The sequence below is a fragment of the Rhineura floridana genome, chromosome 11 (assembly GCF_030035675.1).
Source record: "Rhineura floridana isolate rRhiFlo1 chromosome 11, rRhiFlo1.hap2, whole genome shotgun sequence".
Classification (NCBI taxonomy): Eukaryota; Metazoa; Chordata; class Lepidosauria; order Squamata; family Rhineuridae; genus Rhineura; species Rhineura floridana.
In genome coordinates this window covers 44,938,094-44,950,289 of record NC_084490.1, presented here as the reverse complement: position 1 = coordinate 44,950,289, position 12,196 = coordinate 44,938,094, and the positions used below count along the sequence as shown (strand labels likewise).

The 12,196-nt window shown below is 41.8% G+C and overlaps 1 protein-coding gene across 8 annotated transcripts in view; it reads left to right on the top strand.

The window, feature by feature from the left end:
• NFE2L1 (NFE2 like bZIP transcription factor 1) overlaps window positions 1–12,196 on the top strand; it is a 46,666-nt gene that overhangs the window by 10,272 nt on the left and 24,198 nt on the right. For 4 of the 8 annotated variants that reach the window (XM_061589670.1, XM_061589669.1, XM_061589672.1 and 1 more), the window contains exons 2-4: window positions 1,491–1,615; window positions 9,841–10,062; window positions 10,361–10,872. In XM_061589670.1, coding sequence (XP_061445654.1) covers window positions 10,363–10,872 — 510 coding nt within the window. In that variant the 5' untranslated portion in view covers window positions 1,491–1,615; window positions 9,841–10,062; window positions 10,361–10,362. Of the gene's footprint in view, window positions 1–1,490; window positions 1,616–3,747; window positions 3,863–3,932; window positions 4,072–9,840; window positions 10,063–10,360; window positions 10,873–12,196 lie in introns of those variants that run through there. The other 4 variants (XM_061589674.1, XM_061589673.1, XM_061589668.1 and 1 more) reach the window with 4 other exon arrangements.

The following is a 12,196-nucleotide window of genomic DNA, read 5'->3' as shown; positions in this document are numbered from 1 at the left end:
ACTTTAGCTGTTTTAAAATGTGTCCTTCCCACTCTTTTCTTGATCTGTCTTCGATATTTGAAAATATAGACAAATGGATTTCTGGACTGAAATTCCAGAAAAGTCCCCCCACACACACATTTTATAGTCCCCAGGTCTATTGGCACCCTTAATCCTTCAGCCACAAGGCTAGCTTTTGTATTTATAACATTTTTGGTATTGTGTGTTTGCTTAGTTGAAGATGTGTGCACATGTGTATGTGTTATATACACACACATACATGTATACATGTTACAATTTGGTAGAAATTGGCTCACTTGTGTTACCAGAAACAAAATGGGTAGGTTGGGTTCAGGTGAGGAGCAAACAGATGTAGGAGTGTGGCTGTAGAGGTCACTGTGACGCCCTTCCCTGGCTCTCCCTGTCAGGTTCCTACCTGCTCGTGGCTACTGCCTGTCACTAGGCACCACCAGGGACTCCACCAGTCCGGACTGTCCTTTTTTATGGTTTCTCTCTCCGCTCTAGCACAGACCTCACCAGATCCCCCTGCTAGGCAGCACCACCAGTCACGTCCTATAACCAGTATTCCCAGAGACTCTGCCTGAGTCTCTCTCAATCAGGTTACCTCTGTGACTGCGTGCTTAAGCTGTCCCAATCCCTTTGATCTATATAGAATGCATATAATTCTGGGTTGCTCTGGATACTTGTGGTGTTATATTCTTCCCTTCACCGCTGCCACTAATTGTTACAGTTTACCTTCAGCCTTGGTAAGTACCTTGCCCTCCCCTCTGGTCTGTATATTCCCCAGCCAAGGATCAGGCCTCCGGTAAACCAAAATAGTGTTTATTAAATATTAGAAATAACAAGATTACTTTATAAAGGCACATAAGCATATGGTTTCATCTATTCCTGTGATACTTGTCTTAGTATTAATCCGAACTCCACACTCTGAGTACTTTTGCAAGGTACTGTATTAATTACTTCACTGTAGGGATGGTGTGTCTTGAGGCAAGGGCAGTGTTAGGTTTGCGCAACACATAACGCTTTGGGTTTTGTCCAAAAAGCTCTATCTTGGTCTCATCTGACCACAAAACCTTTTCCCACATTGCAGCTGGGGCACTCTCATGCTTTCTAGCAAACTCCAGATGTGCTTTCAGATAGTACGTTTTGAGTAACGGCTTCTTTCTTGCCACCCTCCCATACAGGCCAGTGTTATGGAGAGCTCTTGATATGGTTGACTGGTGCACCATTATTCCATTTCCAGCCACTGAACTCTGTAGCTCCTTCAATGTGATTGTTGACCTGGCTTCTCTCACAAGTCTCCTTCTTGTTTGAGTGCTGAGTTTTTTAGAGAGGGCCTTTTCTTGGTAGTGCCTGGGTGGTATGATGCAGCCTCCACTTCCTAATTATTGATCCAGTTGTGCTCACTGGGATATCCAAATACTTGGATGTTATTTTGTACCCCTTTTCTAATCTATGCATTTGTATTATATTATCTCTCACTTCTGTAGATTGTTCTTTGGTCTTCATTTTCCTTCAGATCCACAGCCTGACCAATGAGCCTTCAACAGTGGGGGTTTTATCCTGACAATGTGACAGCAACTTTAATGGTTCAGAGGTGGAGGCCAATGATAAGGTAATTGTATCCTTGATGGGGCGATTTCTTTCATCTGTGTAAACAGGGGGCTTCCACAGCACAGGGGTTGAATACTTATGCAAGCAACGTTTCAGCTTTTAATGTTTCTTACAAACATTTCCCAACATAAAACCAGTGTCACCTTACAATAATTGATTTTGAGTTTGTGTTTCAAAATGAAATATCATACGGAATGAAATTACAGTGTACCATTTGTAATTTAGTAGTGTAGTGGTTAAGGCAGCCTTTCCCAACCAGTGTGCCTCCAGATGTTGTTGGACCACAACTCCCATCAGCCTCAGCCAGCATTGCCAATGGTGAAGATGGGAGTTGTGGTCCAACACATCTGGAGGCACACTGGTTCGGAAAGGCTGGGTTAAGGATCTGGGAGACCAGAGTTCAAATCCCCACACAGCCATGAAGGTCACTAGGTGACCTTGGGGCAGTCACTGCCTCTCAGCCTCAGAGGAAGGCAATGGTAAAGTACTTCTGAATACTGCTTATCATGAAAACCCTATTCATAAGGCCGCCATAAGTCAGAATCGACTTGAAGGCAGTCCATTTCCATTTTTCAATATGAGAGCATTAGTCAGGGGTCTGAGTACTTTTGCAAGGTACTGTATTAATTGTTGCTAGACAGACTATAGTGTTTCTAAATGGTTGTGGACATCTAAAGGTGTTTGACATCTAACTTAATAAGAAATAAGGACACAGTCCTGTACTTGAGTTATGCTGGCTGAGTGTTGTAGGAAGTGGGTAAGTGCTGAAGTGCCGCTTTGCTAGCAAAGGTGGAATTACATGCCAGGATGACCCTCATGCTGATGAGACTCTCCCAGTATGCTGACAGAGATGCTCTGACACTAGTGGTGGTGGCAGACATGACGACAGCAGAACTTTATGCCAGGTCTGGAGCTGGTGCATAAATTTACCTCACATAGAAGCAAATGGGAGGGGGAAAACTAAAATAAAAAATAGCAGAATGATAGAGCATAGGATGTAACTGGACCTTCCATTTGTGTATTTGCAACATGGTGTAACAGTGAGTATAGTATAGGGCTGCTTTGCCTGGCTGCAATCCTACACTCACTTACCTAGGAATAACCCCAAATGAATTCAATGGGACTTACTTTAGAATAGATATTATAGAATTGTACTGTAAAATATGTTTTAAGTAGTAGTTTCATTGTTGGTTGGGGAGAATATAATTTTTAAATATGAATTTGTACAAAGATAGGAGATAATGAGTTTAAGGCTTAAAAAGTAAGCATTGTGCAATTGTTTTGAGATCCCATAGTATGCTCAAGAGGCTGTATGATTTATAAGCAAACTTCTGTGTACTTCAAAGTATCAGCACAGTATTTTAGTAAAAGATGCATGAATATTTGTGACGGAACTCAAATTCTACCACAGAACCCTAAGTTTCTGATTAACTTTTCATTTAGTTTTGAAATTGCCATATTTTGAAAATGGGAGATGCAAAATTGAGTGAAGCATTCTTACACACATTCTCACATTTTAGCTCTAAAACGTTTTTTACTGATATAATTTTCAGGTTCATACTTTGCCATGTTTGGGATGCCCGAGGGTTTAATATTCTTGAGTTAATTTCAAGTTTTAGTGGGTGCGAGGAAAGTGTGTAAATTGTTAAATGTGACAAAAAAAATGCCACTACAATATGTAAATTAATATTTGAAATTCAAATTGAATACTACATAACCTGCACAAATATTTAATAAGGATTAGAGAGGATTTTTCAAAAATAATATTTTAAAAACGAAAAACTTCTTCAGACTTAAGTGCAACACTGGCGAGGTGATAGTTTCGTAGCGGTGGTGACAGCAAACCTCCATTCTTGCAAGCTGTTCACTGAAGAAGTTGAGAAGTTCGCTGTACATTGCCAGACACTCCCTCGCAAGGCTAGACGCAGGCCGCTATGAATTTATGGAGATTACATATGGGGGGAGGGACAAGGGCTGGCTGTGGAAACCTTAGCATTGTATGTAAGGGACGCACTGTCCAAAGACAATGGAAAAAGAGTAGTGGACTTTCGATTGGCGGTTGGTTGCTAAGTCTGTCGCTCAAACTGCTTAACGTAAAGAGTCTCGCGAGCGTTTAACGGATTGGCGAATTTGTGATGTCAGAGCTCGATTAAGAGCTTTCCTCTTGTCAGGTTTTTTTTGCCATCCTCACCTATCGTTAGTATCTGTGTGTGCTCCGATTGGCCGGTAGGATGTCACTCGCTGTGAGGTTTGTGGATGGGAGGTCTCTTTGTCCATTGATTGGACGAAGAAGCTGTCAGTCATTTCAGTCTTCGAGGAGAATTGGATGAGGCAGTTCGGGGGTGGGGAGAAGAGTGGTGGCCGAGGGGTGCTGCTGTTTGGGCTTTGGACCGGCACCGGGGCAAGGCCGTCCGAAGGTAGCAGTGGGTGCTGAACGACGGTAGCTGAAAAGAGAAAGTATGAAGTGAAAGGAGGATAGGTTTAATATGAGGGGAAGGGGGTGGAGCTAAACAAAGCCGAGGGAAGACTAAAGGGGTTCCCGAGGAATAAGGTGGGTGGGTGGGTGGGTGACATAAAGTGAGGGCGCGTGCGAGGAGAAACTGATGGGAGGGAAATGGAGGGCAGATTGTAGTTGATAAAAAGGAACTCTTAATAGCGCCATTGGTGGTGAGGGTGTTTTTAAGGAGGGGGGCTAAAGTTATGGGGGTGAGGAATGGAATGGTGAATAGACCGGGAGGAGGGAAGGGGACAGGAGGAACGTGGGCTGGGCGAGTAGGGAAGAGGGTATGAGAAAAGAAAAGGGGAGAACTAGAGGGATAGGGTACCAGAGACGGACTGAGAAGAAAGGTGTGTGTGTGTTGTGTGGATGCTGGTCAAGGGAGGCTGTGGAAGGGTTGGTGGGGGCTCATGGAGGGAATGTCTTGCCACGGCGGTTGGGAGGCGGAGAGGGAAGGATTAGGGCTCATTGAAGAGTGGGTAGGACTTGAGGGCTGTGGGAAGGGGTGTATCGGCTTCGGGAGCTCAAGAATACCACGTGGGGTATAGGAGAAAGAGAAAGTGGGGGTGAGGGAGGGTGGCTTAGGTTGTGAGGAAAGTTGGCCTGGAGAAGTGAGGGTTGGGAAAACTCCCTTTTCTGGTTTCCCTAGTGTTGGGGAAATGAAACAAACCTGGAGAGAAAGTTCAGGTAGGATGGTGGAGGTGAATGTGGGAGAGGTTGCTCCAAAGTGAAAAAAGATTTGAGAGGTGAGGGTCAGACTGGAGGAGGGTGCAGTAGAGGAGTAGCAAATGCATAGGGTGTTAGGGAATGCAGGTGAAAGAGATGGGGGTTAGGATGGAATAGATAGGTGCTGAAGGTAAGAGTCCTAGAGGAAGCAGCACATTTTAATGGGAGAATAAGATAGATGCAATTTGGAAATTTGATGTAATCCTATGGCTATTTGCAAATGGTTTGGAATTATTTAACTTGTAATTGTTGGGGATGGTTTTCTTTTATTGTTTGCTGATATCTTGTTAATATTATCTTGTAGCATTATATGTGAAGTGGATTCCTGAATTGTTATAGGATGGCCAGGTGACTTCTTGTATATTTGAATTGTAAGCCACCTTGAGTACAGTAATGTAGAAAGGTGATATACAAATTAAAAATGAAATGAAAGAACCATTGCATTCCATGGCCACTCAGTGTCATTCAGAATAAGAACACTGGCATGCTTTATTATGTGACTGTAATTTGGGGAAAATACTGCCCTACCTTACAAGATTGCTATAAGAACTACTGTGATAGTGTATATGAGCCTTCCCTGACCTAGTTCCTGGGGAAGGGTCATAGCGTGGTGGTAGAACATCTGCCTTGCATGCAGAAGGTCATAGGTTCAATCCCCAGCATCTCCAGGTAGGGCTGGGAGAAAATTCTGTCTGAAATCCAAGAGAACTGCTACTGGTCTGTGTAGACAATACTGAGTTAGATAAACCAAGGGCCTGACTCAGTATAAGGCAGCTTCCTATGTTTGCAGGCTTCTTGTAGGCACCTGGTTCTTCATAGCACGAGCAGGTTGTGGGACTTGATTGGCCTTTGTTTTGATTCTGCAAGGCTCTTATTATGTTCTTAAATGGTGGCAGAGTGAAGTGTGGATGGCCTGTAAGTATCTCATAATCTTGGGGAGGGGGAAGAACCAATGTGTTCCAGTATCTATGTGATTCTGTTTCCCAGAGCACTAGGAGGGTGGAGGAACATGGTAGTGGGTGTGGGATAGTTATAGTCAAGATGACCAGGAGCAAAATGGGAGATTTCAGGGAGAAGGAAAGCGAGTATAGAGATTATAAAGGATAGAAATTGTTGGAGTTAGGAACAGGGTGGCTTAGAGTCCAGGATATTTTTGAGGAGATAAAAGAGGGGAGATTAATCAGATAATCTTTGGATGCTATGTACAAAATATCAGACCTTCTTAAAAAGGATTGATTAAAACAAAACAGTTCTTGCCTCCTGATCCCATACTTGCAGTCTCAAGAAAATGGGTTGAAATCCCCACTTCACAGAAGATATTCTGGATTTTGTATACCATGTTTTGACTGTTTTGATTGTGACTATAAAATAATTATTGGGGCTGAAGGCTTTCCCTTGGAATAAGCCCCACTTATAGTGGGACTTGTGTTTCAGTAGACATGGATTGGATTGCACTCTAAATTGTGGAAATGATTACTATGTAATCCAGTGTGCACAACTATTGAATGGGATAGTTGGCTGGGACAAGGAAGTAATGGTTTCTAGAAAGAAGAGGGAGCAAAAAAATTAATGGTAAAGAGCAGGCTTACGAGTGGCTAAGGGTGAGTGATCAAGACAATTTAAACTGGAAAGAAAAAAACCAATTTTAGTGAGTGGTTTAAATTACATTTCCTATTGATTCTATAACTATTTCTAAAACTGTAGTTTAAGAGACCACTAAAACATGTTAATTTACAACTAACCAAGAATATTATTTACACTGTTTAATTCTTACAGCCAGGTTTTGCATCTCTTTGCAACACTGTGTATATAACGTGTATGCTTTTTTTTTTTACCAATAGAACACATGTCTTTAAAATATTCTCATATTTGGCCTTTCTTATGATCAGGATTGATCATTGTTTGGAGGTTAACAGTACACCCTAAGCATTTTGAGTCAGAAGAATGTCTTATTGAGCTGAATGGGGCTTACTCCCAGGAACTGGGTTTAGAACTGTAGCCTAAGTATGAGAATATGGGGACATGCAAACAGGACATTCTACTCTTTCCAGTGTTCCTCCTGTCTCCTTCACCCTGCTTTTGCCCTCCCCACCCTCACAAAGTAGCAAACAAAAACAAAATGCACTTGACTGATAGGGCAAAGCAAGGTTTGATAGTTACTGGACAGACTACAGTAGTTTTATTTTCTTCAGGTAAAAATGCAATGCATATGTTTGATATACAGAATGTAATTATTCATATTTGAGATTATCAGATTGGTTCTTCAGCAACACAGAAAAGGTTCCTTTAACTCAATGGATCTGGCAGAGGCATTGATGATTCAGTTTAGAGGGTAACTATAGGAATAACATGCTTTTATTAAGAACCTTTAATATTAACCAAGTAATTTATATATTTTTAATCCAATTTTATTTATTTTAAAGAAAATTATGTTTTTCCACCTTGCAAGTATTAGATGCATGAATTGTCACTCTAGGAAATATTTGGAAAATGTATGAGTAAAAGGGTAAACAGAAAAAATAGAGGATTTTTTTTCTATGATAAATTGAGAATGGCCTTTTCTATTAGGAAAACGGTTTAAAAAGCTGAGAGCTGGGGATGGGGTTGGTTGAGGGTGTGCATTTCAAGATTTCAAAGTATTTCAAGATTTCAAAGTATGATCAAAAACTGTCAAACTCAGGACTGTTAGATATGTGCATCCTTGTGGTTCTGTATAAATAAGTACAGGCTCTATGCTGGTTTGCAAAAGGATTTTTTTTTGTAGTCCCTGGCCCAGGGGGAATTTTCCAGGCTCTCTCCCATTCCATTTGGATGCATTAAAATGAGACTGAAATCTGAGCCCAGAAAGTCACAGTGACAGAGGTTAGGATTAAAGAGGGGGCATGCCAAAGAACATGTGGTCGGAGATTCTGGCTGTCCTAGATCTTTAAAAACAACAACTTAGAAATCACATGTCTCTGATGGAATGGGAAGGAGAGGGTGCTGAAATGTGATAGTAAGCCAGAGCAGAGATTGGGTTAGGATATGTACAAGATTGCATTTAAGAGATCAAGATGTGGATTGTGAAACTTCTTATTTCCCACTTATTGCTGGTGGTGGCAATAGATGAAGCAAAGATTATGAGGTGGATTACAACAAATGTTACAGGTTAAATGAGGCAAAAGTTGTGCTGAATGCTAGAGGAAGGCTGGCAAGCTATCATCTTTCTACTTGGCTTATCTATACTTTTTATTTAAAAAAAAATTGAACAGGTATAGTTTCCTGTTTATGTTATACAGTGTACACACATTTTCTCTCTGTAGCAGTTTTGTGATGGGCGTACTGACCCTTCTCTATTCTCATTTTGCTTAATTGCAACTGTCAAAAGGTGTTTTTCTGCCGATTTGTCTTCACAAGTGTATTCTTAAAAGCAATTTGATACTGTACATGCAACCACATGCTTGTGGGAGTTAGCTTATTATATTTCAGGTTGTGTATGAGTCGTGGTTCTTAAGCTGTTGCTTTATACCAAATTGAGAGCCGGTGTGGTGGTTAGAGTGTTGAACTATGACCTGGGAGACCAGGGTTCAAATCCCCACACAACCATGAAGCTCACTGGGTGACCTTGTGCCAGGCACTATCTCTTAGCCTCAGAGGAAGACAATGGTAAACCACCTCTGAATACTGCTTACCATGAAAACCTTTTTCATAGGGTCTCCATAAGTCAGGATCGACTTGAAGGCAGTCTGTTTGTCATTTGTTTATACCAAATTAGACAATTGGTCCATCTAGGCCAGTATTGTCAACAGTGACTGCCAGTGGATCTTCAGGATTGCAAGTAGAAGTCTTTCCTACCCCTATCTGGAGACACCAGGGATTGAACCTTGGACCTTTTGCATTCATAGCATATGCTCTTCACTGAGCTCTGGTCCTTCCCTTTTGAACTGGACTACTAGGACCTCTGAATCCTTGCGTCCTGCCCATAACTTCCATGGCTCCTTACCACCATCAGAGGGGCTGGAAGGTATATATGCTTAGGAAACACGCTTAGGATGTTATATGAGCTTGCTTGTTAAACACTGGCCCATCATCAGTGCACCCCCATGCTTTCCAGACACAATGCATGTGTATGACACTATAAACCTGGTGAATGTTGGAGTATGAAACTTTGTAGGAAAGGATATGAGCATCCTTTCAAACGGATGCGTAAATAATTGAGAGTTCTGTACCTAATAGCTAGGGAAATGTGTAAATTGCAAAATGTGACACTCAGCCCCTGAAAAGAAGTGCAAGGAGCTGGCAGGGGTGAATGTGGGGAGGTCATTTGAGTTTCCTATACCATCACAAATCTGTGTGGTAGGTATCTGTAACAGGGTTGGAGGTCAGAGGTTTTGGAAGTTCCTGGAGTAGGGACAAGAGTAGGGGGAACTGAACATCTTATGCAGGAGTTTATCCGTATTCTTGGTCCTATTTTTATTGGATAAATATGGTATTTGTCCTTGAGTGTCTGTAGGCTGTATGTGTGAAGTAGCTGCAGAGACATAAGCTGGTGAATAACACCTGCCCCTCTAAACTTGAAAGCCAGCCTTAGCATTTGAACTTATTGTAAATTGTCCAGAAACTCATGCTGAATAAAAGCATAATCAGCATGCTTCAAAATCATTGAGTGTAAGCAGTCAGAGGGTAGAAAATAAAGGATGGCTGAAAAGAGAATAGGATGCCAGTATTATTTGCAGTTTGATATATGTTGGTTCTTTGTGTCTTGCCTAGGAGTGAAAGGGAGGTGGAGAGGGCCCAGAGAAAAGTGAAAGTTAATTTTGCTGCAGAATGGAGGAGGATAAGCAAACCAGGCAGTACTGACCTAAACATAACATTAGCTTTTTGTTTCAGGATGTTCTTGTTGGTGAATTAGGTAGATCTGTACACACTTTTTTCTTTGTGGTCCATAGATAATGAAGTGTTTCGGTGTCGAAAGGGTGGTGTCTCCAACGCTTTATCACCTTTGTCTTTTGGCTGTGTTTCAGTTTCTGACGAAACCCACAGCAAGCAGCGCAAGACTCTTTGAACCTTTCCCTGCTCTGGAATCTTGGACTCTAACTGCTCCTTCAGGAAGCTTCTCAAAACCAGAGGAGGAAGAAGGAGGGAGAAAGAGCAAAGTTGCAGCTGCTCCAGAGGACTTGCCCTGTCTTGTAGTTGTGTGGGAAATTAGAGTCAAGGAAGCTGCTGCATGTGGACTCTTTGAGACAGTAAGTCACGTGGGTTTATATGTAACAACCTTGGCTTGGTTACAAAACAGTTTCGTGTTTCTGAATAGGCAGAGAGCACCAGAAATAGGAGTCCTCTTGCTGAGACACAGCTTTCTCACTTCTGGATATTTTTTTAGTACTTAATTTAATTCTTTTGGTGGTAATATGATTGATTTTAGGTTTTATTTTTTAAGTGGGGTTTGAACATTGTGTAATTTGACTATTTTCATTTTTTTAAACAATTGTGGTGGAACTTAATAGTGTTTTCCGCTACACATATCTCCTTTTCCTTTTCCAGAAATGCTTTCTCTGAAGAAATATTTCACAGAAGGTCTCATCCAGTTCACCATTCTCCTCAGCTTGATCGGAGTGAGAGTGGACATAGATAGTTATCTGAACTCGCATCTTCCCCCTCTGCGAGAGATCTTCCTGGGCCAGAGCTCTGCTTACACCCAGACACAGTTCCATAACCTGCGGAACACTTTAGATGGATATGTTATCCATCCAAAAAGTGTAGACCTAGACTATTATTTCACAGCTCGCCGGCTCCTTAACCAAGTGAGGGCCCTGGACAGGTTCCAGGTGCCCACCACAGAAGTCAGTGCCTGGTTGGTACATCGAGATTCTGAAGGTTCTGTCTCTGGTGCCCAACCCAATACAGGCATTGCCCTAGAGAATGGCAGTGGCTTGCAAGATGGAACTGTTCCAGACAATGTAGTGAGGGAAAGTGGAGCGGAACAAGGATTTGGTGAAGAGCTGGAAGACCTCGGTGCAGTGGCTCCTCCAATGAATGGTGACTTAACGAAAGAGGTAGGTTTTTACTCTTTGTGCAATCTATGGACTTGGGTGGTAGGGAGAAAGGAAACTGCTTGAGGATCTTTCTGTGACTCCAGCAATTACCAGTTTTGACAATAGCATAATAATTCATTCATTTGGGTAACACAGAAGGATACTGGGAATTTTACCTTTTTGATAAGGGCATGTTGGTCTGAAATTAGAGCAGTTCTTTTGTTGCAACTTGCAGGAGGGATCTTGCTCAATAACACCACCTGCTTATTTTGCAGCATTAGGTAATAGTCTCACTGCACAGATCAAATGGATGGCGATTTACTCAGCTCTTGAATACTTCCAGGGAATTTTTCTACATGGTTTTCAAGGGAGCAGTGGGTCAGGTCTTGTGCGCCATCCTGATTTCTAGTCCCAGTGTACAGTGAATGCAACCTTTCTAGTCCCTTTCTTTCCTCATCCTCTGCTGTCTCATAAGCCTTTCTTTATGAAGGCCTGTTCTGATTTGACCTGTTTGTATTTGTGCTTTGCTTAGTGATGAATTCAATTAGCTGACTGTTTACATGGATGCTGAAATCCCTCTCCCAAATACAGGGTGGAATAGTCATGGAGAATCTTTTCCAGACCAACCTTGGTCTTGTGTTGAAAATGGACAGTGTTAGAGCTAGTGGCCAGGCAGGGAGTTGTTGAAACAGCTTTTGTGGCTGCCTTCCAGTCCTGTCATTTTTTTCTCATCCTTACAATTGGCAAAAATAGTCTAAAGATTTCTGAGATCTCAACCTTGCAAATCTAAAAGTGAAATCTCTCAGCATGTTGGGTTTCCCCTGCAGAAATAGATAGTTGAAAAACTGAGAATGACCCACTCGGATAGGAATGTGTGTGAGTGTGCATGTGCTGAGTACTTAGAATAGGAGATTGAGGCTAAAGAATGGAATTTTGTTTCTTTTTTTGTTTGAGAAAAGCACGGGATCCTAGCCTGGAAGGAAAAATGCCTTTTTTGCGCCCTTAAATACTTCATGTTGTATTCTAAATCACTGTTTTGGAAATGAGGTGTAAGATGGTTGGAGCTCTAGACTTTCTCATATTTTCAGACTCCCCTATTTCTAAAATTTCCATTTTAATTACCCGTTATGGTGATTTTATAAATGATATTATTATTCACTTCAAGGATGGCTGTGAGGATTGAACTGTGTGAAGGGTTAAAATAATTTTTGCGGGGGGGTATTAAAAAGAGTTATTTATAAAAATAGTGACTTGCCCACATATGCAAAGTGTTAGTGAAGAGGAGAGGGTGTGTGTGTACAGTGTGTGTACATGGACACATGTATACTTTCTACTGTTTTTAAGG